Source organism: Malaclemys terrapin, chromosome 7 (assembly GCF_027887155.1).
Source record: "Malaclemys terrapin pileata isolate rMalTer1 chromosome 7, rMalTer1.hap1, whole genome shotgun sequence".
Taxonomy (NCBI): Eukaryota; Metazoa; Chordata; order Testudines; family Emydidae; genus Malaclemys; species Malaclemys terrapin.
This window is the reverse complement of record NC_071511.1, coordinates 844415-872166: the sequence shown is the minus strand read 5'-3', so window position 1 is coordinate 872166 and position 27752 is coordinate 844415. Positions and strand designations below refer to the sequence as shown.

Genomic DNA, 27752 nt, shown 5'->3' with positions numbered 1-27752 from the left:
GCCAGTAAAGCAGAAGGTTTATTTAGACGACAGGAACACAGTCCAAGACAGGTCTTGCAGGTACAGACAACAGGACCCCCCCCAGTTAGGTCCATCTTGGGGTCCCAGGGGCACCACAGCCCCGTTGGGGGGTCAGAGACCCGTCTGGGCTCCCCTCCATTACGCCAGCCAGCTCCTGACAACTCCAACTCCCTCCAGCGTCTCTCCCCAGCCTTTGTCCAGTTTCCTGGGCAGAGGTGTCACCTGGCCCCAACCCCCACCTGGGTTCTCACGTTACATGCTCAGGTATCTTCCCTCAAGGCCAGTCTCCCATCCCCCAATGCAGACCGTCCTAGCCAAACTCCCCTGCCTTCCCAGGTCAATACTCCCCACTCAGCATTCAAAGACCACATTAAGAACAATCCCAGTTCCTCACAGGGGGTTGCATCCCCCCCGCACCTGTCCCAGCCTCAGTGCCCGCATCCCCCCGCACCCCCCCAGCCTCAGTGCCCACATCCTCACTGGGGTCGTGGTGCCCCAGCCTGGCCAAGCTCAGGAGTGGCCAAGGGCAGGAGCAGTGGGCAGGCTGTACTCAGTGCCTGGTGAGAGCCCACGAGGCAGTGGCTGCTAGGGCGCCCGGGCCCCTCACCCCCGGAGGAGTGCTCTGCGCCTCTTCGGAGCTGAGGGAGTGACACGAGCTCCGGGCCGTCTCCCTAGGGGGACAGCACCTGCTTGGGGGAGGTGCGAGGGGTAGGGCCATGTTGAGCGGGCAGGCCAGGGAGGTGGGGAGGGGAGGCGACACAGAGCCAGGGACCATCCACACAGGGATGTCGCTGCTTCCTGCAGGCTGGGCCCTGGCAGGCAGGCAAGCTGGTGGGACGGGGGACGGTGACTAGGCCAGAGTCCCCACACTGCCGGGGATTGCCGGGCCCTGCGGCAGAGCCTGACCCCGGTCAGCAACATGCCCAGGCTGCACCATGACAGGGAGGAGGGGGGAGGTGTCCATCAGTGCCCAGCTGGCAGGCTCAGCAAGTGCCCGCGCCCTGGGATTCATGCCAGGCCCGGCCTGATGCCAGAGCTCGCAGGAGGCTGGGGGCTCGGGGCCCTTCCAGACAGTGCCCACATTCTCCTTGCAGGGTGGATGCTCCCCAGGGCACCTACTCAAGAGACTAGGGAATGGGGTGGGTGGCACAACTGGCCCAATGTCCCTCCCAGGACGGGCTGTGCCCAGTCCCAAATCCAGGGATGGTCAGGGGCTCGCTCAGCCCAAGTCAGCTAGGGACTGGCGGTGAACAAGTCCTCGGGTGCCATCAGCTTTACCCCAAATCCCAGCCCCCAGAGCTGTGAGGTGGCACCCACGTCCCTTGGGGCGGCACCACCAGCTACCTGGGCTCCCAGCCTGGCAGGACACCACCTTGGCACAGCTGGGGCGAGGCCAGGAGCTCCGCAACAGGCCCCCCACAGCCGGATGGATCAGCCGAGCCCTCACAGGCCATAAAACTCATTTATTCAATGTCCAGACACCTCCGAATCCAGCTCCGGCACCCGAGCCGGCCGGGGGCTCTGCCTGCCACGCCAGCTGAGCGGGGAGCAAGTGCTTGCTCTGCTGGGCCCCGGGCAGGCAGGGACTGATGGGCACTGGCCCTGCTGTGGGCAGAGCCCCCTGAACAGGTCACCTGCCCCCAAGCCCGCTCTCACCCCTGGGCAGGGTCAGTGACAGCATGGCAGGGGGCTCACGCAGGACTCTGCCCCCTCAGGGCCACGACAGGGCCAGCCTCACCCCCTCCCCGGGAGCCCGCCCCTCGGGGCCATGACAGGGCCAGCCTCACCCCCTCCCCAGGGGCCCGCCCCTCAGGGCCATACAGACCTGCCCTCTCCACCCAGGCCTGCCCCTCCCCCTCAGGGCCATATAGTCTCTCCACACTCGTGGCCATGGCAACAGACCCCACAGTGGTCCCCAGAGGAGGCGGCAGGTCCTGCCCAAGAGCTGGCTGCAAGAGGGCAAATGTCCAAGCCCCATTGCCCCCAACAGACCCGGCACCAGGCAGTTTCCAGCCCGCAGCAAACCCAGGCTCACAGGCTGCCCCTTGTCAGGACACCTGGGTTCTCCTGGGTCCGGGGGCTGCCAGCCTCTTGCAGACACGTTTGGTCTTGGGAATGGATGTGGCACCCTGGAGCCCAGCCATGTCCCCACCAGCCCCTCTCTGGCATCTCCAGGGACCCTCCCCATCATCCCTTCCCGGCCCAGGTCCTTGGCACGTGGCCCACTGCAGCGTGCTCAGGTGCAGCTGGGTCTCTGCGAGGTCGGCCTGGCTGGAGGGGCGCGGGGGCTGGGCCCCACAGACCCCACCTGGTGGGCTGCCAGCCTGGCCAGGGGCGCCCCCTCGGGCTGCTGCAGCCGGCACAGCTCCACCCTGCCTTGCAGGCACTTCCTCTTCTCCGACATGAGCAGCCGGTGCAGCAGCGTGCTGGGGCGCAACCAGGCGGGGGGCCGGGCGCTGCCCTGCAGCAAGCAGGCCAGGCCAGGCAGCTCCCGCGGCAGGCGGTAGCAGGGCAGCAGGCACAGGGCAGGCGGCACATCTCGCCGGCTGCACAGCTCGCCAAAGTAGGCCAGCGCCCAGTCGCCCAGCTGCCCTGCCCCCCCGCCCACCTGCAGCTCGCTCTGCAGACAGGACATGGCTGCGCCGAACAGATCGTGGGGGTCCGGAGAGCCGCAGCTGCCTGCAGCTGCCCCCCGCCACAGCTGGTAGAGCCGGGCGCTGCCCTGGCTCCACAGGATCAGCACGGTGCCCTGCTCCCGGGCCACCCGCTCCCGCTGCACATAGAGCCAGGGCAGTGCCCCCAGCCGCCCCACGCTGCCCGCCTCCCACAGGTCCAGCCGCACGTCGCAGCCCAGCGCCGAGCACAGCACGTCCGCCAAGGTGCAGACCAGAACCTTGTGCTCCTCGGAGTCGGGGGAATAGACCAGCAGGACGGGCCGACGGCCCCGCGGCGCTGTGGGGAGAGGGCAGGGTCAGCGGCAGGGTGCCCCCCGCCCAAGGCTCTGCAGAGGGCGGCTCCTGGGCAAAGCGCTCCAGGCTGCCTGGCTGACAGAGCCCTTCGCCTGGCTGAGCTCCCATGCAGGGCCGTCCCCAGCCGCTCACCTCTCCTGCTCAGCCAGCAAGACCCCCACCCTGCTCCCTTCCCTGCCGCTTCCTGTCCAACTGCGTCTACAGCCCCCCAGGATCCTGTCACCTCCGCTCCCCGGATCCCAGCCCCCAGCCCCTCTGCTTCCCGGGATCCCAGCCCCCAGATCCTCATCAGATCCTGTCCCCTCTGCCCCCCCGGAACCCAGCCCCCAGCCCCGCTGCCCCCCGGAATCCCAGCCCCTCACTGGCTCCTTGCCCCAGCCCCCCGAGATTCTGGCCCCCAGCCCCTCTGCCCCCCGGGATCCCAGCCCCTCACTGGCTCCTTGCCCCGACCCCCTGGGATTCTGGCCTCCAGCCCCTCTGCTTCCCGGGGATCCCAGCCCCTCATTGGCTCCTTGCCCCAGACCCCCAGGATCCTGGCCTCCAGCCCCTCTGCCCCCCGGGGATCCCAGCCCCTCACTGGCTCCTTGCCCCAACCCCCTGGGATTCTGGCCCCCAGCCCCTCTGCTTCCCGGGAACCCAGCCCCTCACTGGCTCCTTGCCTCAGCCCCCCAGGATCCTGTCACCTCCGCTCCCCGGATCCCAGCTCCCAGACCCTCTGCCCCCCGGGATCCCAGCCCCTCACTGGCTCCTTGCCCCAGCCCCCCGAGATTCTGGCCCCCAGCCCCTCTGACCCCAGGGATCCCAGCCCCTCACTGGCTCCTTGCCCCAGGCCCCCGAGATTCTGGCCCCCAGCCCCTCTGACCCCGGGGATCCCAGCCCCTCACTGGCTCCATGCCCCTGCCCCCCAGGATCCTGGCCCCCAGCCCCTCTGCCCCCCCAGGATCCCAGCCCCTCACTGGCTCCTTGCCCCTGCCCCCCAGGATCCTGGCCCCCAGCCCCGCTGCCCCCCGGGATCCCAGCCCCTCACTGGCTCCTTGCCCCAGCCCCCCGGGATTCTGGCCCCCAGCCCCGCTGCCCCCCAGGATCCTAGCCCCTCACCTGTGGTGAGTTTCCGGAGGCTCCTGCAATTCAGCAGCAGGACAGTGCCCAGCAGCCCCAGAGCCAGGCCCAGCCCCAGGGCGAGCAGCCCAAAGCGCTTGCGAGCAACTGGAAGAGAAGTGGGTGAGAGGTGCTGAGCAGCGCTGCTTCTGGTGCTCCAAGCTCATGCTTCATCACTGCGGCCGAACGGCGGCAGGGGTCAGGAAGGGATCCCCTCCCCCGGAACACACTCTGGGGTCGGTGTTTTTGGCAACTTCCTCTGAAGCAGGGGGGTGGCCATGGCTGGAGACGGGGCCCTGGGCAGGGCCAGGGCTCTGAGGGGCACCGAGCCGTCTCCCTGTCAGTGCTGGCACCTGGCTCTCGCTCACCTGCTCAGGGGCTAACCGCGCACCCTAGGGGGTGGGGAAGGAATCTCCCCCAGGGCAGAGGGGCCGTGACCTTGGGGGGGTTCACCTTCCTCCGCGGCCTGGGGTGCAGGTCACTGAATCATTTCCCTGCCATGGGGGCCTCGGCCCTGGGGCCCTCCTGTTCTCTGCCAGGGCCACACGCCAGCCGGGCTCCTGCGGGCTGCGACACCTGGGTCTCACTCACCAGCTGGGTAGGTGTGTGGGGGTTGGGTGGGGCTGGGGCCAGTGACCTACGGGGGGCAGATGGGCACATCTGCTCCCTCCTCGCCATGACCTCTCTGCCTCTGGCTGCCCCCCGGAGCTCTGCATGGGGCCACACTCACCATCTGCGCACAGGAGCTGCTTCCGGGCAAAGTGCACGTCGGAGCGCCACACCTGCCAGGCACAGAGAGAGCACGTGGGGGGTTTGACACCAAGGGGCTCTGTGACGGGTGGGGGGAGGGTGTCCTGTGACCATGCAGGGGGAGGGGACTCTGTGACGGGGCAGGGGGAGGAGGGCTGGGGGCAGGTGGGGCTCTGTGACGCAGCGGGGGATCCTGTGACCCTGCATGGGGAGGGGGCACGGGGGCTCTGTGACACAGCGGGGCAGGGGGCTCTGTTAGCGTTGCCAGATGTCCAGTTTTTGACTGGAACACCCGGTCGAAAAGGGACCCTGACGGCTCCGGTCAGCAACGCGCAGGTCCGGCTCCTAGGCAGGGGGGCCAGGAGGCTCTGCGCGCTGCCCCTACCCCAAGCACCATCTCTGCACTCCCATTGGCCGGGAACTGGCCAATGGGAGCCGGGGGGGGGGGGCGGTGCCTGCGGGCGAGAGCAGCATGCGGAGCCTCCTAGTCTCCCTGCCTAGGAGCCGGACCTGCTGCTGGCTGCTTCTGGGGTGCAGCACAGTGCCAGGACAGGTAGGAAGCCTGCCTCTGACCGGGAGCCGCCCGAGGTCAGCCTGCGCCCCAACCCCAAGCCCCCCCCCCAAACCTGGAGCCCCTCCTGCACCACAAACCCCTTAGCCCCACCCCAGAGTCTATACGCCAGATGAAGCCCTCACCCCTCCTGCACCCCAACTCCCTGTCCCAGCCTGGAGCCCCCTCCTGCACCCTGAACCCCTAATTTCTGGCCCTGCCCCAACCCAGTGAAAGGGAGCGAGGGTGGGGGGAGAGCGAGCCACCGAGGGAGGGTGAAAGTAGTGAGCGGGGGCGCCTTGGGGAAGGGGCGGGGCAGAGCCTCGGGGAAGGGGCGGGGCTAGGGTGTTTGGTTTTGTTGGCAACCCCAGGCTCTGTAGTGTGGCAGGGGGTCCTGTGACCCTGCGGGGGAGGGGGCTCTGTGACGGGGCAGGGGGAGGGGGGCTGGGGAGCAGGGGGGGGGCTCTGTGACGCGGCGGGAGATCCTGTGACCCTGCGGGGGAGGGGGCTCTGTGACGGGGCAGGGGGAGGGGGGCTGGGGAGCAGGGGGGGGCTCTGTGACGCGGCGGGAGATCCTGTGACCCTGCGGGGGAGGGGGCTTTGTGATGCCAGGTGCTCAGATACTACAGTGAGGGGCATGAGCAGAAGAATGGCTGGATAAGGTAGGGACGGAGCCATGGGAACGGGGCAGCGCCGGGGGCGGGGGCCTTACCAGCACACAGCCGCCCATGATCTGCAGCGGCAGCAGCAGGCTCAGCTCCCTGGGGCCGAAGCTCTCTGGCTGCAAACCAAGAAGGACGCCATTAACCAAAGAGCACCCCCTCCCCTCCCTGCCCCCCAGCTGGGCGCAGGGGGCTCTGATCCTGCCCGCTGGCCTGAGGCCTCGGCATTCCCTGGCAGCGAGCGCAGAGGGTCCCAGGGTGCCAGGTTCCCGGGCCAAGCCACTTACGCTTGTGACGGTGTAGACAGGTGCCTCTGGCTCACACCGGCTCCCCTGCTGCCGGCACAGGGCTGCGCTGAAGGATGCCGGGACAGTGGAGGTCACACGCAGGAGAAGCTGCAGGAACCAGATGCTCATGGACACGTTCCAGGCGGTGTCTACAGGGAGAAAACAGGAGGGGTCACTCATGGGCCCGCCCACCCCACATCGGGGCCCCCACCCACCCAGGGCCTGCAGGGCATCTGTGGGGCTCCCTGGCTCTCATGCGAAGCAGGGCCAGGCCTGGCCAGCACCAGGAGGGGAGAGGTTAGTCAGTGTCAGGGACGTGTAGGTGGCTGTGTGTTCTTTGCACTTATGCTACGTTGTGTAACTAGGAGCCAGCCTCCCAGCATGCTTTGCACTCACGCTAAGCAGAGAGCAGGCATGGGCAAGGAGGGGACCTGTGCAGGGCCCCGGTAGGAGTGAGGGGCGAAGATGTGTGGCTTGGGAAGGGTCACAAACTGCAGTGCGCACTCAGCACAACTGACAGGGACAACTGGGGCCGGAGCTAGGGACGAGGTCAGGGACAGGGTTAGCCAAGGTCCCGGGACACAGGGCTTGTCTGTTTGCTGGAAACAAAGGGTATAATATCCCCTGGTTCCTGTGATCCCTTTGTAAACTGCAGTGCTCCTCCCCAGACTGGGTAAAGCATTAACCCTTTCTTCACTGAGCTGATTTCTCCTGGTCAGACAGAGCCAGGCTGACACCTTATCACTAAAGTAAGTGAACCCTCAACAGAGACACCCAAGGAAAATACAGGAGGTTGCAGGGAGTGGGATGGGGGCTCAGCAGGGGGCGCTCTCCCCTGGCAGGCAGGGCTGGCCCCAGTGGGGCGCTAGGGGGTGCTGTGGGGCTCAGCAGGGGGCGCTCTCCCCTGGCAGGCGGGGCTGGCCCCAGCATGGAGAAAGGGGGTGCAATGCTGCAGGTGCCATTGTTCTCAGGAGAGAAGAACCCTCCCCCCCTTAGCCAGACCCCATGATGATGGGCAGCAGCCCCACCTCCTTGTGCTCAGGCCCCGGTGCTTTGTGTTGTGTGGGGATGGGAGCCCTGGCTCCCCTCCTGCCCACAGGAGGTGCTGTTCTGTGCGGTGCTGCCAGGCGGTAGCTCCCCCACAGAGCAGGCTGCATCCTGGGGCAGGGGAGCCATTGCTGCGCTCAGGGAGCTCCGAGGCATGGGTGGCGCACGGCCCGGCGGGACCCGGCACAGCCAGGTTGCACAGAGGGAAGTTGTCAGTCTAGGGCTCAGCTGAGTTGCTGCTGCATGGCACTCGCTGTCCCCCCAACACCCAGCCGCCCCCACTGCAGAGAGGCAGGGCAGGCTCACCTGGCCGGTGCGGGCACTCCACGTGGCTGCTGTTGCCGTAGGAGAACTGGAGAGAAACAAGGAAAGTCACCAGAAAGGCCCTGCCCGGAGGGGGTGTTAGAGGGAGGCCAGGCTGGGGGTCAGCACTCGCCAGCGGGCCCCTCTGGCTGGGCACTGAGAGCGGAGGCTGCTCACGCTCCACTGAAAGGCACGGCAGGGGAGGGTGCCCGGCACTTGTGCACTTCAGCCCTTTGCCGGCCCCAGCTCGCCAGCCTATTCCGCGGATGCTGGGAGGGGCGGGGAAGGGGAATGGGGCTTGGGGGCCCATCAGTCCCTCTGGGTCGGCTCTGGGGCAGGGCCAGAGCCCTTCCTCTGTAAGGTGGCACCACAGGGGGCAACAGCATGGGTCTGGGCTTCCGTTACCCACCGGGGGGCATCGGCCAGAGGCTGCCTGCCCCGTGTGAGACGAGAGCCCGGCTCTGCAGCCCCGGCCCGCTCTGCCCTGACAGCACGCGCCTGCCCGCCGCTTCCCGGCTGGCAACAGAGGGCAGGGGCCAGGGCTTCAGCTCTTCCCTGGGCAGGATCCCCTGGAAGGGGCCTAGGGTCTCTGGTGAGCGTGCCAGGAAGGGCAGGGTGGGTCGCGCTGGGGCTGGGTTCAGCGTGTGGCTCCGGGGAGCCACCCAGCCAGAGATCCCAGTGAAGCACCAGGAGTCCTGCCAGTGGGGGGCTCGGCCGGGGGCATGCGAGGGGCTCACCTTGAAGCAGAGCAGAGGATGCACATCCACCTTCTCCACGGTGTAGGCCTAGACCAGAGCAGAGAGCGTGTCACAAACTGCAGCTGACCCTCACTGCCGGGGCCCCCCTGGGGAACCTCCTGGGGAACCCCCTTACCTCAGCTTCCCTACCTCTCCCACCTCCTGGAGAACCCCCCCTCACTCCCCCACCCCATCCTGCCCCCAGCTCCCAGAGGCCTGCAAACCATCTGCCCCCGGGCCAGCCCTGGGAGAGCAGGTCAGGTTGCAGAGCGGTGCTGCAGAAGCAGTTGGATGGGGAGAGGCAGTTGCTGCAGCAGAGGGGCCTGGGGGGCCCTCGTCACCTGCCTCAGCCCCTTCCGTTGCGCGGGGGGGAGTCAGCCCAGGCCAAGCCCTGCCCCTCATGCGACATGGGGAGCCTGCCCACCCTGGCTGGGGGAGAAACTCCCCTCCACCTCCCGGGCCTGGAGGGGACAGCCCGCCGCTCCCCAGCACTCAGTCCCCAGAGCTGAGGCCCATCCCAGCTGAGCCCAGGGACAGCTCTCAGGGGGAGCCCCAGTGGTGTGCGGCCCATCCCTTTGGGGGCCAGTGAGTGCTGGTGGCAGGCCCCCAGGGCCAGGCAGGCACTGGGCCCAGCACTGGGGGAGACGTGCCTGCAGCCCCAGGTGCCCTGGGGCAGTGGGGTGGGACAGAGGCCCCTCCAGCTTGCCATACCCTTCAGAGACTGAGATTCATTGTGATCCCCTCCTCTGACCCGGTGTGATGGAGCAGGGAGTGGGGCATTGACCTGGGGATGTTGCCTGGGAGTTGTATTGAGACTGTCTGCACTGGGGATGGGATACCTGAGCCAGGAGGGGCCTAGGGCCAGGTGATGGACAAAGGCTGGAGGAGGAGCTGGGTGGTGTGGCTGGAGGAGACGGCTGGAGGGGGTTTAGTTTGGAGCTGGCTGGGGAACGGAGGAAGCCCCAAAAGCTGGGGTCTAAGCTCCCTGTCCCCTGGGGGCTTGACTGAGGAGTCCTGGTTGTACCTACAAGCCCTGCTTGGGACTGTATTCCTGTCGTCTAATAAACCCTCCATTTTACTGGCTGGCTGAGAGTCCCGGTGAATCGCAGGAATTGGGGGTGCAGGACCCGGACTCCCCCACACTCCGTGACAGCCAGGCCAGAGCCCTGCCCCCACCCCCGCCGTAGCCCCTCGAGCAGAGCTGTTAGCATCGGCCGCTCCCCACTGAACCAGGGCCAGGGATGGAGAATCCACCACCCCGGGAAACTGGCCAGCGGTTAAAAACTGAATCCACATTTCCCATCTGACTTTCTCTGGCTTCACCACCCAGTCCTTGGGTTGCATTCGCACTCCCTCTGCTAGACTGGGCAGCCCATTAGCAAACCTGTTCCCCACAGAGGCACTAGCGGACAGAGCCCCACAAAGCTTGTTCTTTGGGGAATTCTGAGTCACTTGGTTTTATCCGTGTGGGGGGTGCTGGGAAGCACTCGAGTGGGGGAGGGGTGTTGCAGAACAAACCCACATCTACCCTGCAGCAGCAGCCCCTGTCCCATAGGGCTGGGCCCAGCTTCCCACACCTGGGACCACGGCCAGGTGCGGGGGGTGGCAGGGCTGCTCAGAGGGCAGCTCTATGCCCCATGCACCCCATTACAACACCCAGAGCGGGGGTGTGGAGGAAGGGCTCCCTTCTAACTGTTGTTTTGGTTTATTTCGTGTTATGTGTATTTGCAAAAAACACGGGTCTGGGGTCAAGGCAGCCCTGAACCTGCTCTTTGTTAAGCTGCATGGACGGAGCTCCTTGAGCCGTCGCTGTCAGGCCTCTTGGGAGGCTTTAATGCCGCTCGTTCGTGGCTTCTCTCTGAGCCCTCCCCATTCATCAACGCCGCCTGGAACTGGCCCCAGGCTCCAGCAGCAGTCGCACCAGTGCCAAACACAGAGAGAAAATCACCTCTGCTCTTCCCCGAGAGTGCCCTGGTTACGCACCCAGGCTGGCACTCGCCCGTTTGCCCAGAGCGTCGCACTGGGGGCTCGTGTTCAGCTGGTTACCCCCCCGCCCCCAACCTCTAAATCGTTTTCAGTCCCTGCCCACAGCACAGCCCCCAGCCGTGGCGGACGGTCTTTGTTCCTAGATGCACACATTTACATTTAGCCGTACTAAAACCGCACAGGCCTTGTCCACACCACCAGCGGCGACGCTGCCTATGCCCACAGGAGAGTTATACCAACAGACGCTGGTAGTGGAGACCAAGCCACAGTGTTTGCTTGAGCTCACCTTCCCACGCAATCCAGACCCAGACCGCACTGTATCAGTGACCTGGCCTCTGCCTTATTTATCACTCCCCCAGTTTGTCTAATCTCCAAGCTTCATCAGTGATGATTTCATGTTTTCTTGCAGGTCATTAATGAAAATGTTAGTTAGTGTAGGGCCAAAAACTGATCCTTGCGGGAGCCCATTAGAAACAGACCCACTCATTGCTGGGGATGTTGACTGGGAGTTACAGGAACATTGAGCCCTATCAGTTAGCCAGTTTTCAATCAATGGAACATGTGCCATGTTCATTTTATATCATTCTCATTTTCTAATCAAAATGTTGATGCTCTAGAGAAGTCGAAGGGCTGGTCTACACAGGGAACTTCCATGGCATAGCTGCGTCTCTCAGGGGTGTGAAAAGCCACACCCGAGAGATGTAGCCATGCAGAGCTAACCCCTGGGGTAAACAGCGCTGGGTCGATGGAAGAATTCTGGCAACCTAGCTGCTGCCTCTCGGGGAGGTGGATTCCCTATGCTGCCGTCTACCCCTCCTGTCCGCAGAGGTAGCATCTGCACGGAAGCACTACAGCTGTGCAGCGACAGGCCTTTGTCTGTTACATTAGCTGTCTTCCAGTCTTCTAGAATTTGCCCAGTGTTCCAAGACTTATTGAAAATCAACACTAAGGGTAGAAGTATCAGAGGGGAGCCGTGTTAGTCTGGATCTGTAAAAAGCGACAGAGAGTCCTGTGGCACCTTACAGACTAACAGACGCATTGGAGCATGAGCTTTCGTGCTCTGATGACGTGGGGATTCACCCACGAAAGCTCATGCTCCAATACGTTTGCTAGTCTACAAGGTGCCACAGGACTCTTCGCTGCTAAGGGTACAGTGAGCTGCTGAGCATGCTGTCTTAAACCTCTTGGATGTTCGTTACCTGGAACTGCTGATTTAAAAATGTCTAACTTTAGTAGCTGCTGTTTAACATCCTGAAATACTGGTGGAATGGAAAGTTATCTTCATCATGTGATAGGACTACATCATCTGTTTTTTTCCCCAAATACAGAACAGAAATACAGGATTTATTGAACACTTCTGCCTTTTCTCCATTATTATCAATAGTTCTATCATTTCCATCTAGTAGTGGACCAATACCATTGTTAAAATTCTTTTGCTCCTAATCATCTTAAAAAACTCTCTCTTATTGTCCTTAACTCTGCTGGCCATAGATTTTTTCTTGTGTCCCTTTGCTTCCCTTATCAATTTTCTACAGTTCCCAACTTCTGATTTATATTCATTACTGTCAACTTCCCCTTTCTTCCATTTGTTATGTGTATCTATATCATTCATTTTTTGTAGCTGCCATCATCTTCCTTCTAAATCAGGTCAGTTTTCTAACCAACAAGGCCTTTTGGGGCATCTAGTAAAGTGTTCTTAAACAATTCCCAGCTGTCATTCACATTTTTCTGATTATTCTTCCTCTCAGCTGATTTGGCTCATAATTATTTTCAGCTTTTCAAAATTGGCCCTTTTCAAGTACCAAGTGTCTAAAACACTGGTCTGGACTTTATTGTTTGCACATTATAAATGTGATCAGTTCATGCTCACTTGTACCCATTCATGTTTAGTGCTGTGATCGGTTTCTCTGTATCTGCAAAGACGAAGTGGAATATAGCACTCTCCCGGTCAGATGCACGGCTCTTCTGGTTAAAGCTCGACTCTTCTAAGTGTGCTAAAATCTACGAGATCCCTTGCATTGCCGTGCACCGCGGGGTTCCTCACAGAGGCGCGGGGTTCTGTTAGCAGCCCACAGTTAGAGCCATTTGACCACGGAATTCCTGAGCTACAGCTAGGGTGACCAGACGTCCCGCTAAAATCAGGACTGTCCCGATATCGAGCAGTTTGTCCCGCGTCCCAATATTTTGTTTCGGGTGCGGCTTTTTTTCTTTTTTTTTTTTCTTTGCTTAGGCTTTGCTTAGGAAAATATCGGGACTGCCTCAAGGGGAGCGTCTTTTCAATTGTTACACTCACCTGTCCGGGTCTTTGGCAGCATTTCGGCGGCGGGTACTTCCGAAGTGCCGCCGAAGACCCAGACGGGTGAGTGTAACAATTGAAAAGGCGCTCCCCCTGCAGCAGTCCCAATATTTTCCAGTTATCATCTGGTCACCCTAGCTACGGCCCCAAACCTCCTAGCCTTTTTTAAAGTGGAGAGATTCTGAAAACCTTTCTGGGCTCACAGCTAGAGCTCAAACCAGGGCTCAGATCACTGCACCAAGGTGCCCAGCGCTCGAGGGCCACCCTAACAGAGGGCACGGCCCCCACAAGCCTTCAGGGCAAATCAAATGAAAACGTTTCAAACAGATCAAGCTGGTTGTGGTCAGCACATTGCAAGGCTCCTGTGCCGACCCACGAGGGCAGATGTGGGGAGAGGAGTGAACAGGGCAGTTAGCCTTCAAAGCACCCCCCAGCCTGACAGCTCCAGGGGATTCGCAGTCATCCTTTGACCCTGAGCCAGCTAGCCGTGTCATGAGCCAACAGCCTTTGGAACAGGGGGCTGGCATATTGCCGAAATCCGGCTCCAGCAGGCTGTTTGTTCATTTATCCGGGGGGGGGGGGGGGGGAAATGTAATCAAAGTATTTTTGTAATAAATAAAGTTCCCCCTGCGAATGCTTGCTGGCAGGGGAGGGGCATTTTAGGGGGTGGAAGAGTGGGGGGCATCGGGGTCAGAGGGGCTTGGGGCTGTATTGAGAGGAGCGGGATAAGTGGGGATGGGTGGCAGGGAAAGTCAGAGGGGCTGGGGAATGAGGAACACATGGAGGTGAGGGATGGGGGGCCCCATATTCTCCCCTTCTGGGTGGGTGCCAGGATCTGGGGGCCTGGGCGGACTCGCTGTGGGAAACGCACAGAGGAGCAGGGGAGGCTGATGCTCCGACCTCAGACCCAAGAAGGTGGAAGCTGGGGAAACTTCTTGCCCGTGGACAGTCTGCTCCGAGAGAGGAGGCTCCCCAGAGCCCTGCCCGGCTTCGTAGGGAGCAGCTCCAGAGCATCGCCCGGGGACTCCGTGACAGGGCCCCTGCCCCCCAGGTGTGACTGAGCTTTGCTTCCTGACTCCTTGTGTGTGCCCCAGACTCTGGGGGATTCCTGCCCATCTATGGGGCCTGACCTGGCCTCTTATACACCCTTGTGTCAGCCAGGGTCTTGGGGCTTGCCTTTCTTGGGGGGCTGAGCCCCTCTCTCTACCCCCATGTGAAATGGGATCGGAGGGGGGGTCCCTGAGCCACTCTCCCAGCCCCCACTGTGCGCGCGCCAAGATCTGGGCAGGCTTCTGCCCATCTAAGGGAGTCAGCCCCCCCTCCACCTCCTGTGCTCCTCATGTAACCCAGGTTCTTGGTGGGGGAGGGGCTTGCCTCACAGTGGGGATCTGAGACCCACTCCCTACCCCCCATGTGAGTTGGGATCTGGGGGGGAGAGGAGAGATCAGGCACCCTCGGTGCACGTGCTGAGAACACACTGCTGCAGGGGGACGGGGATGGGACAGGCACCCTTGACACAGCCAGAAAATCTTACACACTGGGGAGGGGGACAGGGAACCCCCGGAGGAAATCTGAGATTGAACCATGAACATCTGAGAACATCAGCCTCCCCCAGTCACTTCATGATTCTACTTTGTTGTGTGGAAATCGGAGGACGACATATTCTCCGGAAGAGCCTGAAACAGATTCTGAGTGGTGAATGCTCGTGGGGCGAGGAGGGGTGGGGGGGTGCCCGGGCAGGTGGTACCAGGGCAAGAGGGGTTGGATCTGCAGCAAGGGATGGATGGGCGCATTATGGGGAAGGGGGTAAACTGAATGGGGGTAGGGCCTCAGGCAAGGGGGAATAGGGAGGGATTGGGGGAGTGGCAGGAGAGAAGACCGGAGGAGTTGGAGAATATGAGGGGTAGCAGAGGGGGTGGGTGGGCCTGTCAGCCCTGAATTCCCCCCTTCCCTGTGTTCTGAGAGCTGGGGGACCCTGCTCTTCTTGGGGTGCTGAGGCCCTCTCCCGGCCCGCAGGGGCTCTTCCCTTCACGCTGCAAGTCCTGAGATGCAGCAGTTTGAGTGTCGCTGGGCTCGGCGCTTGGGAGGGGCTCGCGATTGCACTGGCACCGCAGGACCCAGGCTTTCGCCAAACTCCCAGGCCGGCTCAGTCCTGGCAGCACGAGCCCCCCACAGGCGTCCCTCCGGGAGCAGGCAGCTGGCTCCCCCCGCTGCAGACAGGCGCCGGAGCCGGTGCCCTGGGCCGCATGCTTGTGTACCTGGTTGGACTCCATGGCTGTGGAGTTGGGGACACTGTGGCAGGCCCCCGTGTCACTCTCCTTCCAGCACAGGGTGGCGGTCGGGTGCAGCGGGCAACGGGCACTCAGCACCATGAGCATGTTGGCCTCACTGCTGGCGCTGAAGTCATGGAACTGCATGGACGCCCACAGCTCGGAGCCATCTGGGGGGCAGAGAGGCATCAGCCAGAGGCACTGGCAGGCTCAGCCCTACACCCTGCCCCACCAGCACAGCCAGGGGCCCCAGTGCCGGCTGGCAGAGGCACTGGGATGTGAAAGGGCTACAGGCACCCCCTGGGTCTGGAGCTACAGACTAGTTTGCCCCCGGGCGCCAGGCAAGGTCTGGACCGAAGCCAGTGTCCCCCTGGTGCTCCCGGCCCCTGTGAGGTGTCGGGGCAGGTGACATGGATGGAGACTCGGGTATACACAGAGCACCGTCGCACAGCTCACGACACAACTCCTGTCCCCAGTGGGAGCTCAGTGCTGATCGAGGGGGGCGTGGGCTGGGGGCGAGGGCAGCGCAGCTCGTCTCCTGCATGGAGCCCGGCCCAGTCCTGCCTGGCAGGGCCCTGGCGCGGCCCGTCTCCCCGTACGGCTCACCCGTGGGCACTGCTCTGGACAGGCCAGCGCTGTGCTTTGCTATGGGACCAGTTGGCACAGGACACCAGGACGGGCTGCAGGCCGTGTGGCCGCTCAGGGCACCGCTCCCACGGGAGCAGCAGCAGAGCTGGGAATCCTGCCAGCACCCAGAGGCCCAGGTGCCCCAGGGAGATGCTGGGGGCTTGGCGGGCGCCTTTGTTACGGGCACAGTGCTCGCCAGGCTGCAGGCAGGGCTCAGGGCAGGGGCAGCTGGGGCCCGGCAGACCCACCCCCTGGACTCCAGCCCCCCAGCCAGGAACTCCCGAGCATGCCCCGGCCCAGGCCACTCACAAGCTTCCGGCTGGGGCTGGAAAGGGCACAGCTTGGTGCGGAGGCTGTCACGGTGCTGGTAGGAGGCCTGAGGAACCAAGGGATCAGATTCTGAGTAAGTGGCCGCACAGGACCCCCGCCCCAGCGCCGAGGCCCTGTCTTGCCCAGACCCCCGCAACTGCCCCCCCCCGCCCCAGCGCCCAGGCCCCGTCCTCCCCAGACCCCCACCTCTCCCCCCACGACCCCCGCCCCAGCGCCCAGGCCCCATCCTGCACAGACCACTGCACCTCCTTCCCTCCCCAGCACCCAGGCCCTGTCCTCCCCGGACCCCCGCCCCAGTTCCCAGGCCCCATCCTCCCCAGCCCCCTGCACCTCCGCCCCCAGCGCCCAGGCACCTCTCTCCCCCCACGCGGGTCACTGTCAGGCCAGACCCAGGCGGCCAGGGGCTGGTGGCCGGCAGACGCACCTCAATGCAGAGACAGGGCACCAGGAACTCGTAGGGCAGCACAACACTGTGACCCCCAGACACCAACGCCTGCAGCGGGGAAGGAGGTGGGTGAGGGTGGCAGAGCCCAGCCAGGCCCCCAAAGGACACTGCTGTGCCTGGTCCAACCCAGGCAGGGACCCCGGGTCCACCCTTGGCACCCCCAGGTACGGCCGGGCTCCCCGCTGGGAGGGCAACTGTTGCACATTCATCCACAATAAAATCTATTGTGGATAAATGTAAAGTAATGCACATTGGAAAAAATAACCCCAACTATACATACAATATGATGGGGGCTAATTTAGCTACAACAAGTCAGGAAAAAGATCTTGGAGTCCTCGTGGATAGTTCTCTGAAGACGTCCACGCAGTGTGCAGAGGCGGTCAAAAAAGCAAACAGGATGTTAGGAATCATTAAAAAAGGGATAGAGAATAAGACGGAGAATATCTTATTGCCCTTATATAAATCCATGGTATTCCCACATCTTGAATACTGCGTACAGATGTGGTCTCCTCGTCTCAAAAAAGATATACTGGCACTAGAAAAGGTTCAGAAAAGGGCAACTAAAATGATTAAGGGTTTGGAACGGGTCCCATATGAGGAGAGATTAAAGAGGCTAGGACTCTTCAGCTTGGAAATGAGGAGACTAAGGGGGGATATGATAGAGGTCTATAAAATCATGAGTGATGTGGAGAAAGTGGATAAGGAAAAGTTATTTACTTATTCCCATAATACAAGAACTAGGGGTCATCAAATGAAATTAATAGGCAGCAGGTTTAAAACAAATAAAAGGAAGTTCTTCTTCACACAGCGCACAGTCAACCTGTGGAACTCCTTACCTGAGGAGGTTGTGAAGGCTAGGACTATAACAACGTTTAAAAGAGAACTGGATAAATTCATGGAGGTTAAGTCCATTAATGGCTATTAGCCAGGATGGGTAAGGAATGGTGTCCCTAGCCTCTGTTTGTCAGAGGGTGGAGATGGATGGCAGGAGAGAGATCACTTGATCATTGCCTGTTCTGTTCATTCCCTCTGGGGCACCTGGCATTGGCCACTGTCGGTAGACAAGAGACTGGGCTGGATGGACCTTTGGTCTGACCCGGTACGGCCGTTCTTATGTTCTTATGTTCTAACTGTTGGAGGTGCCCTCTGGCCCATGCCCCTGAGGCCGGCCAGCCCCGCCCAGCACGGGGGAGCCCCCTGGGGCTGTGCTCCTCACCTGTCGGGGGAAGGGGGTGGACAGCTCCTCGCACTCCAGGGCCAGCTGGTGGCACAGCCGCACGGCCAGGGCAGGGCCCTCGGGCACCGACACCTCAATGGCCCGTGCCTCCGGGCGCCAGGCGTAGCTGAACTTGGGGCCTGCAGAGGAGAGAGGGCTGGGGATGGGCAGCCCGTGCCCACGTGCACAGGCAGCCCTGACTGACCCAGGCTGAACAGCAGCCAGCGGGCAGCAGCTGCTGGGCCAAACCCAGCGCAGCTTCAGGCCTGGGACCAGCCGTGGCCCGGAGCCAGCCCCAGAGCCCCAAGACACAGCCCAGCACCCCCAGAAAGTCCCCCTAAGATCCCCCACGACCCCACCCCGTGATCCCCCACAGCAACCCTGAGAGACGGACCCCACAGCCCCTCCCCCAGGTCTCTGCGTGGAGGTGGCATTTCCAGCCCCCAAGGAGGGAGACCCCCCCACCTCGTCTCACCTGCCGGCTCTGCAGCGACCAGGTGGCTCCGGTTGAGGCTCAGCCCCTGGTCAGGGACGGTGCCAAGCGAGACCAGAACACGGTGCCCGCTCTCCACCGGGAAACAGTCGAACTGCACCTGCCACTGGGGGAGAGCACAGGGTGAGCCCCCGCGACCCCCCCCCAAGTCCCCCGCCCCCACCCTGCGAGTCCCATGCCTCTGCCCCACAAGCCCCCCACCTCCAGAGCCTCCCCCTGCCTCCACCCTGCGAGCCCCCCGCCCCCACCCTGCGAGTCCCCTGCCTCTGCCCCACAAGCCCCCCACCTCCAGAGCCTCCCCCTGCCTCCACCCTGTGAGCCCCCCAGAGCACCCTGCCCCCACCCTGCGAGTCCCCTGCCTCCGCCCCCACCCTGCGAGTCCCCCCGAGTCCACCGCCCCCACCCTGTGAGCCCCCTGCATCCACCCCCGCAAGCCTCCCGGCCCTACCCTGTGAGTCCCCCCGAGTCCCCCGCCCCCACCCTGCGAGCCCCCTGCCTCTGCTCCACAAGCCCCCCACCTCCAGAGCCTCCCCCTGCCTCCACCCTGCGAGCCCCCCGCCCCCACCCTGTGAGTCCCCTTGCCTCTGCCCCACAAGTCCCCCACCTCCAGAGCCTCCCCCTGCCTCCACCCTGCGAGCCCCCCGCCCCCACCCTGTGAGTCCCCTTGCCTCCGCCCCCGCGAGCCCCCCCTTGCCTCCCCCTTCCCCCACCCTGCGAGCCCCCTGCCTCCGCCCCCGCGAGACTCCCCCTTCCCCCACCCTGCGAGTTCCCCCCCGAGTCCCCCGCCCCCACCCTGCGAGCCTCCTGCCTCCGCCCCACCAGCCCCCCACCTCCACAACCTCCCCCTGCCTCTGCCCCACCACAAGCCCCCCACCTCCAGAGCCTTCCCCTTCCCCTACCCTGCAAGCCCCCCCCCCAGCCCCCTCCCTGTCGCCCGGTGCAGACCCCGTGAGCAGGCACAGCTCCTAGGGCACGGTGCCAGCCGAGCCTGCCCAGCTCCTTGCAGCAGGAGGAACTGGACGGCTGGCACCGAGCAGCTGCCAAGGAGGGAACGAACCAGGAGCCCTGGGCATGGTCTGTGCTGACTCACCAGGGAGCCTGCAGCCTCCGGCTGCTTTCTCCAGACCTTCAGCCAGCTGGCCCTGTTGGAGCCCAGCACCAGGAAATCCAGCCGCAGCCCACGGACACTCCCCAGCCCTGGGGGAGAGAGAAAGGGGTGAGCCCCAAATTCACAGCAGGCCCTACCAAGGGCCTCTGCAGCCCCCCCCCCAGCCCCCACCGAAACCAGCCCTATGAGTCCCCCCCAGGGTCATTCCCAGGAATTCTGTGGGTGCCCCTAGCCTGAAGGGGGGCTCAGACAGGGCCCAGTCTCCATGGCCATGGGTCCAAGCAGGGCTCCAGGGACCCACTCTAAAACGGGGTGCAGGTGAGGCCGGCCCACCTACCTGCGGTGTGCAGGGCCAGACGCACATGCACGCATGGCTGGCAGTCGCGGGAGGCCTGGCACAGCCGGGCAGTGCTCAGAGCTAGGGCTGGCGGGGACAGGCCTGCTCCATCCTGCTCCCTCTGGCGACACCGGGGCCTTGGGAGGGCACTGTCCACTGGAGGAGAGGAGAGGAGTTAAAGGCAGCCAGGACCCATCTGGGCCCCCCAGTGCACTGCAGGGCTGCCCGCCGAGCAGGGACTCCCAGTCACTTACACTCCCCAGTGCTCTGCATTCCAGACACTTGGGGCAACCCCAGCGTGACGAAGTGGGACTGTTCTTAATGTTTTCTCTGAATACTGTGTGGGTGCCTCAGTTTCCCCTGTGCCTTTCTTAAGTATCTAGGTGGTGGGATAAGGGGGTGTGATTGTTGGAGAGCTCTAGAGGACAGGGGCGTGCAGGGGTCTACACAGAGAATGGCCGACACCCTGTCTCCTGGCAACTGATGGCCTGGGCCCCTCCCCTGCAAGGTGCCAACTGGATAGGGTTACCATACGTCCGGATTTTCCCGGACATGTCCGGCTTTTTGGGCTTCAAATCCCCATCCGGGGGGAAATCCCAAAAAGCCGGACATGTCTGGGAAAATCGGGACATGCGGGGCCGGCGGTGCTGAGTCGGGGGCTGGGGCCGGGCTGGTGGTGCTGAGCCGGGGGCCGGGGCCAGGCCGGCAGTGCTGGGCCGGGGGCTGGGGCCGGGCCAGGGGTGGCGGTGCTGAGCCGGGGGCCGGGGCTGGGCCGGTGGTGCTGAGCCGGGGGCTGGGGGCCGGGGCCGGGCTGGCGGTGCTGAGCTGGGGGCCGGGGCCAGGCCGGCAGTGCTGGGCCGGGGGCTGGCCCGGGGCCGGCACCCCAGGGCCCGAGCCAACCCAGGCTGGAGACGCGCCTCCTCCCCCCCGCCCCCCTTACCTGCTTCAGGCTTCCCGCGAATCAAATGTTCGCGGGAAGCATGGGAGGGGGCGGAGTTGGGGCGGGGACTTTGGGGAAGGGGTGGGGTTGGGGCAGGGGCGTGGGCGGGGCTGGGGCCCTGTGGAGTGTCCTCTTTTTGGACACTCAAAATATGGTAACCCTACAACTGGAGGTGTGGGAGAACAAAGAGATCAGGTGACCTCCTAGCCCGGGAAAGGGAGAAAGGACAGAGGAGGGGCTGGAGAGTTTCAGTTTGGAGCTGGCTGGGAAAATGAAGGCCCCAAGATGGACCTGGCCCCAAGATGGACCTGACTGAGGGGTCCTGTTCTCTGGACCTACAAGCTCTGTTTGGGACTGTGTTCCTGTCGTCTACTAAACCTGTGTTACTGGCTGGCTGAGAGTCACGGCTGACTGCGGAGTTGGGGGGCAGGACCCTCTGGCTGCCCCCGGACCCTGCCCAAGCGGACTCGCTGCGGGAAGCACACGGTGGGGCAGGGGAGGCTGGATGCTCCAGGTCAGACCCAGGAAGCTCCTTGCCCGGGGACAGTCTGCTCAGGGAGAGGAGGCTCCCCCAGAGTCCTGCCTGGCTGCGCAGGGAGCAGTTCCAGCATCGGCCGGGGACCCCGTGACACCCAGCCTTGCCAGTCCCCGCTGGGTCCCTCCCCTGGGGTACCCCCCCCCCCCACAGTACAGGGACCTTGGCGCTGCACTGGGGTCAGCACTGACAGTGAGGGGAGAGCACCCCCGCTGAGTCCCCGCCCCACAGCCCGGCACCCCCTAGCAGCCCGCTGGGGGCAGCACTGACTGCATGGGAGCTGGCACCACCACTGAAGGCAGAGTCTGGTTTTCCTTGGCAGATTCCCAGTATGGCCCCCTCCCACCGCACCCCAGCTTGGCACAGTTGTGACCCAGCCGCAGGTGGAAGGAGGGAGGGACCGAGCAGTGCTGCCCCCTAGCGCCCCAGCTGCCCCCTGCCTGCCCCACAGCCAGCACCACTAACAGAGCAGATTTACTTACCCCTGACTCTGCAGGCCTGTGAGCAAAGGACAAGGAGCCGTGTTAGTGGGAGGCCTTGGCCAACAGGTAGCACCCAGCACCCCCTCCCCCCGGCAGTCCCCAGCAACCCTGTCCTTGGTGCTCCCCGGCACCCAGAGCCACCCAACCCCAGCGGCCCACAGGGCCAGAGCCACCCCACCCACCCCTGGCGGCCCCTGGCACCCAGAGCCACCCCTCCCCCCGCGGCCCACAGCACCCCCATGAGTATTCTGCTCAGGGAAGCCGCAGTGGTTTATCTCCGCTCCCAGCAGGCTCCCCCGGCTGAACAGTTTGTAGATCAATCTCTGATAATTTTCATATGACTTTACATTGTGCCTCTGCATAGAACCTTGTGGTGGGTCTACCCACGGGTGACCTCTGTTTTCATGGGACTTTGTATCAAAGCCTCATTTAGAAACTTTGCATTGCCCTTGGTATCATATTATAGCCCCTAAGGATAGAATAAGATAGAAGACAAATTTCTGTTTGCTAGCAGTAGAACAAGAGCTCTTCCCCCACCCCCCACTCTTAATCAATTGCCCTGTTGAATGAATGAGGTGTGGATGAGCAAGGCATGAAAGGCAGCACCTTCAGACAGCCTCAACCCTTGGAGAGGGGCTGGGAGCCAGACCCAAGGACAATAAAACGTGTCAAGTGGGCTCATTAAAGACAAGCAGACATACCAACGGCCTCGGGGGTTAGAAGCAAGCACCTTCTTTTGGAAACACCCTCTTTGCAGCATTGGGACAACACCCAGAAGGAAGCAGCACAAAGGACCAATGGACACAGACACAGATTTTGAAGCTGGTACACATTTGCATGAGAGGGAAGCTGCTCTAAAAGTGAGGTGTCTTGCAGAGGACCCCGGGTCTCGTCCTGTCAACATGGGAGCATCGATCCGGATCGGCAGAAGCCCGGCTCCACCCCCTCCCCCATCTAACTCACCTGGCCAGTGAAGTTAAGGGGAGCAACTAATTGGTAACAACAAGACGGAGTGTGTTTGTGTGTGTGTGAGTGTAATATATTATATGCATATGATACAGTGTTAATGAATACATGTATTACTAATAAATGTGGCGTTTTGCCTTATTCCCCCTGAAAAGATCCGGTGCAGGACTTTAAGTACAACAAGTTCAGGGCTGAGACGGGGCTGGGGTTCACCCAGAGCAGCAGCACGTGCCTGGCACGTTTTCCGCTGGCTCCCCTGACGGGCCGCAGGTAGGCCCCGGGCTGCGGGAATACAGGCCTGCAGCAGAGCCGGGTGAAGGACAGCTCTCCATGCAGGTGGGATGTCAGCGTGAGTGACAGGCCCCAGGCCTGTGGGCTCAGGAGAAGTGGGTGCCGGGATCCCTCCAGCAGTGACCCACGGAAGTTCCCTTATTTCTGGGTTGGGGGGAAGTGAGCGGAATCAGGCACGGTGCAGCCAATGACGGACTAGGGAAGAGACGGCTCTCCTGGCCCTAGCCAAGGTCTGACCCTCGGCCGGTTTGCTAAGGGGGTAAGAGGGGAACTCGTGCAGCGTCCAGTGCTAATACCTGCCTGCCCACACCGGAGCGACCGCCATGGGTCGAGGCAGCCCTGGCTTAGTGCCTTGATGTGGGGAACTGCTTTTAGGGAGCCACATTTTGGCCTTTGGAGCGAATCCAGAGCTTTGTGGTTAAATGATCGTCGTCGCAACGCCTGCGCAAACAGTTCCAAGCAGGGTGCCCCCAGCTGGACCCCGGGGTGCCCAGGGCAGGGCCAACCCCAGCTGCTTTCTGGACTGATGCTCAAGCTAACAAGCCCTTCGCACCTCTAACTCCCAGCCTGCGTCCCAGACAAGGTCACTGCCCTCCTGCCCACGGGCCCAATGCAGGCACCTGTGGGCCCCTTCTGCCACCCACCCACTGGGCAGGTGGCCAGGGACTGCAGCAAAGGGCTGGCTGCCCCACACCACTGCCTGGCTGTGGGGCGAGGAGCAGGCTGAGAACTGAGCAGGCCGAGGACAGCCAGGAAGCCCAGAAGCCAGGCCTGGCGCTTAACCCGCGGAACTCCTTGCCAGAGGATGTTGTGAAGACCAAGACTGTAACAGGGTTCAAAAAAGAACTAGATAAGTTCATGGAGGATAGGTCCATCAATGGCTACTAGCCAGGATGGGCAGGGATGGTGTTTGCCTGAAGCTGGGAATGGGCGACAGGGGATGGATCACTTACTGATTCCCTGTTCTGTTCATTCCCTCTGGGGCACCTGGCACTGGCCACTGTCGGCAGACAGGACACTGGGCTAAATGGACCTTTGATCTAACCCACTATGGCCGCTCTTAGGTTCTTATGGCATGGTCAGGCCACAGAGCCAGAAACAGACACGGCCCCCTGTGAGCCGCCCCCCCCCCCCCCGAGAACAGTGCTAAACTGCCTGTAGTGACAGGTTTCAGAGCGGTAGCCGTGTTAGTCTCTCTCAGCAAAAAGAACAGGAGTCCTTGTGGCACCTTAGAGACTAACATTTATTTGAGCTTTCGTGGGCTACAGCCCACTTCATCAGATGCATGCAGTGGAAAATACAGTAGGAAGATATATATACACAGAGGACGTGAAAAATGGGGGTTGCCATACCAACTGTAACGAGAGTAATTAATTAAGGTGGGCTATTATCAGCAGGAGAAAAAAAACTTTTGTAGTGATAATCAGGATTTCCAACAGTTGACAAGAAGGTGTGAGTAACAGTAGGGGAAACATTAGCACGGGGAAATAGTTTAGTTTTTGTAATGACTCATCCACTCTCAGTATTTATTTAAGCCTAATTTAATGGTGTCCAGTTTGCAAATTAATTCCAGTTCTGCAGTTTCTCGTTGGAGTCTGTTTCTGAAGTTTTTTTGTTGGAGAATTGCGACGTTTAGGTCTGTAATAGAGTGACCAGGGAGGTTGAAGTGTTCTCCGACTGGTTTTTGAATGTTATAATTCTTGACGTCTGATTTGTGTCCATTTATTCTTTTGCGTAGAGACTGTTCACATATCTATTCAAGGGACGCCATCATAGGACCTAACCACATCAGCCACACCATCAGGGGGTTATCACCTGCACATCTATCAATGGGATATATGCCATCAGGTGCCAGCAATGCCCCTCTGCCATGTACATTGGCCAAACCGGACTGATAATAACCCACCTTAATTGATTAGTCTCGTTAGAGTTGCTATGGCAACCTCCATTTTTTCATGTTCTCTGTGTATATATCTATATATATCTCCCTACTGTATTTTCCACTGCATGCATCAGATGAAGTGGGCTGTAGCCCACGAAAGCTGATGCTCAAATAAATGTGTTAGGCTCTAAGGTGCCACAAGTACTCCTTGTTCTTTTTACCTGTAGTGAGGAATCCACCCCCTCCCCCACATGGGGACCCCAGGGAATCCACCCCTCTTTCCCCCCGTCCCCAGCAGTACCCAGCACCAGCTGCTCCCAGGCAGGAACAGGAGCCCCCCTGGCATTTCTGGAACGCTCCCCTGGCCCCGGCAGTGTGTGCCCTGCCCATGCACTGATTCCGCTCCCGGTGTAACCACGGGCACCCCCATTCTTCACACAAGTGTCCCCGAGCTCGCTCTTGGCTTCAAGGATTCCATGTGGCAGTAAGTTCCACTGGCTAATTACACCCAGTGTAAAGAAGCGGATCCTTTCCTCCATTTTAACCTGCTGCCCACGTTTCAGTCCTAAGTCCCCAGGCCAGCAGGGACCATCGCGATCCCCATGTCTGGCCCCGTGCCCAGCGAGGCAGAGACCTGCCCCCTGGAGCCCCTCGAGCAGAGCTGTTGGCAAACACCCACTCCCCACTGAACCATGGCCAGGGATGGAGAATCCCCCACGGGCCCTGCCCCAGGAAACCCTCCCCGTCCAAACTCGCCTCATTCCCTGTCTGCCTGGCAGCAGCTTCCAGCCCCAGGGCCGGGTTCCCCTTCGCTGCCGGAGCCAACAGCCCATCGCCCATGATCTGTTCCCGTGGGGCAGGGACAGGCTGGGCTCCCTCGCCCCGGGCCGGCTCGTGGGGCGCTTACCAGACTGAGCCCCTCGCCCCTGTCACTGCAAGGCAGGTTCTAACCCTGCGGCGCTTCCCCGCCCCGGCAGTGCAGCGCTGACCCCGGCCCTGGGGCCCAGCCAAGGCAGATTGATGGCGGTGGCTCCCTCCCTCTCCAGGTTTTGTCCTGGTCTCATTTTGCCCCGTTTCTTGCTAGCTGCTGGACCAGCCATTTCTTCCTCATTACAGAGCCCGGTTCGTTACTGCACCTGCCCCCCAGCCAGCCCTGTTCTCTGCACTAGGGTGACCAGACCGGGGACCGCCCCGATTTTTAGCTGTTTGTCCCGATATTTCGCTCCGCCGGCGGACCCCCGTGTCCCGATATTTTCTTCCTCTCATCTGGGCACCCTACTCTGCACCTCCGCTACCGACCCACCCTGGAGCCCCGGCCCGGGCCCCGCTCGCCCCACGGAACACAAACAACCCGCCCTAGGCTCTGCAGCGGCCCGGACCCAGCCCAGCTCCCCCACACTCCTACAGGTGGGTCAGGCCGGGCCCAGCGGCGGCCTCGCTCCCTACAACCGCGCGCCCCAAATCCCGTTACCCCCCCGCTCCCCGGGATCCCCCGTTCCTAGCGCGGGGATCACAGCGCCCAAAGCGCCCCCTGACCCGGCCTCAGTGTCCCGGGGCCCCGGCCCAGCCAGGACTGGTTCTCGTCCAGCTCCCGGGAGGGCCCGGCCAGCGAGCGGGGCACGGAGCTGCCCTGACTCCCCGGCCCGGCCCCTCGCCGCTGGGTGCCCGCCGGGGCTCTAGGAGCGGGTGGCTGCCGGGGTGAACCCCCGGCTCCGGCCCCGGGACCCCGCAGCCCCCCGCACCCCTCGCCCGAGCCTTACGAAGTTGGCGGTGACGCGGGGGCGCGGCGCTCCGGCCCGGGGCCCGGCCAGCAGCAGGACAGCGGCCAGCAGCAGGGCGCAGGGCGCGGGACGCCCCATCAGCGGGGCTGGCGCATGGCTGCGCGGGGCGCACACGGCACCCGGCCCGGCCGGCCCCGCCGCATTCCTGCCCGCCCCGCTTCATCATCGCGGGGCGGGGCGGGAGCCACCCCCCGGGGCCCTCCGCCCCCGGCAGCCCCGCACCGGGCTCTGCCTCTCGGCCGGATCGCGGGGGGCGCCCCCCGCCCCGGCTGTGCTGGTGCCAGATACCTGGCGGGCGCCCAGGTGCGGCGGGGATGGGCGGCAGGATGGCGCTTGCCCCGCTGCACGGGGCGGGGGGTGCCGAGCTCTGCTCACACTCGGCGGCAGGGGGCACAGCTGGTGCCGGGGGACCCAACTCCCCAGGAGAGCGGGCGGTGGCCCCTGCCAGGGACCTGGCAGCGAGGTGTCTGCCAGGAGCTGCCCCCAGCAGCAGGGCAGCTCACACCCGCTTCCTGGCAGCCGGCACCCTGGGGCCAGGCCTGGGACCCTCAGAGCAACAAACACCGCGGGGGGGGGGGGCGCTCCCCACGAGGGAGCCCCAGGCCCAGTACATGCTGGTGAGAATTATCGCCAGCAGCCCGCGGATCAGGGCGCTGCCCCCCGAAAGCTCCGTCTCCCCACTGCCCCCCCACCCCCGCCGCAGGGCGCTGCCCCCCGAAAGCTCCGTCTCCCCACTGCCCCCCCACCCCCGCCGCAGGGCGCTGCCCCCCGAAAGCTCCGACTCCCCACTCCCCCCCCGAAAGCTCCGTCTCCCCCCCGCCCCCCCCGCCCCCGGGCGCTGCCCCCCCGAAAGCTCCGTCTCCCCACTGCCCCCCCACCCGCCGCAGGGCGCTGCCCCCCGAAAGCTCCGTCTCCCCACTGCCCCCCCTCACCTCCGCCGCAGGGCGCTGCCCCCCGAAAGATCCGTCTCCCCACTGCCCCCCCGCCCCCGCCCCAGGCCGCTGCCCCCCCGAAAGCTCCGTCTCCCCACTGCCCCCCCCGCCCCCGGGCGCTGCCCCCCCCGAAAGCTCCGTCTCCCCACTGCCCCCCCGCCCCCGCCGCAGGGCGCTGCCCCCCGAAAGCTACGTCTCCCCCCCGCCCCAGGGCGCTGCCCCCCGAAAGATCCGTCTCCCCACTGCCCCCCCGCCCCCGCCGCAGGGCGCTGCCCCCCCGAAAGCTTCGTCTCCCCACTGCCCCCCGCCCCCGCCCCAGGGCGCTGCCCCCCGAAAGCTCCATGTCCCCACTGCCCCCCCGCCCCTGGGCGCTGCCCCCCCGAATGCTCCGTCTCCCCACTGCCCCCCCGT

At 63.1% G+C, this 27752-nt stretch overlaps 1 protein-coding gene across 1 annotated transcript; it reads right to left on the bottom strand.

The window, feature by feature from the left end:
• Nucleotides 1-26551, bottom strand: IL17RE (interleukin 17 receptor E). Its single transcript, XM_054035985.1, has 16 exons — nt 26389-26551; nt 21490-21505; nt 19533-19688; nt 19178-19284; nt 18070-18193; nt 17595-17734; nt 16358-16426; nt 15913-15979; nt 14965-15146; nt 8425-8472; nt 7691-7736; nt 6338-6486; nt 6101-6169; nt 4819-4870; nt 4089-4196; nt 1-2973 (listed from the first exon to the last, which is right to left on the bottom strand). The coding sequence occupies exons 1-16, from the start codon at nt 26485-26487 to the stop codon at nt 2258-2260; spliced, it is 2148 nt and encodes a 715-aa protein (XP_053891960.1). The 5' UTR covers nt 26488-26551; the 3' UTR covers nt 1-2257.
• Between the last annotated feature and the right edge of the window lie 1201 nt (nt 26552-27752).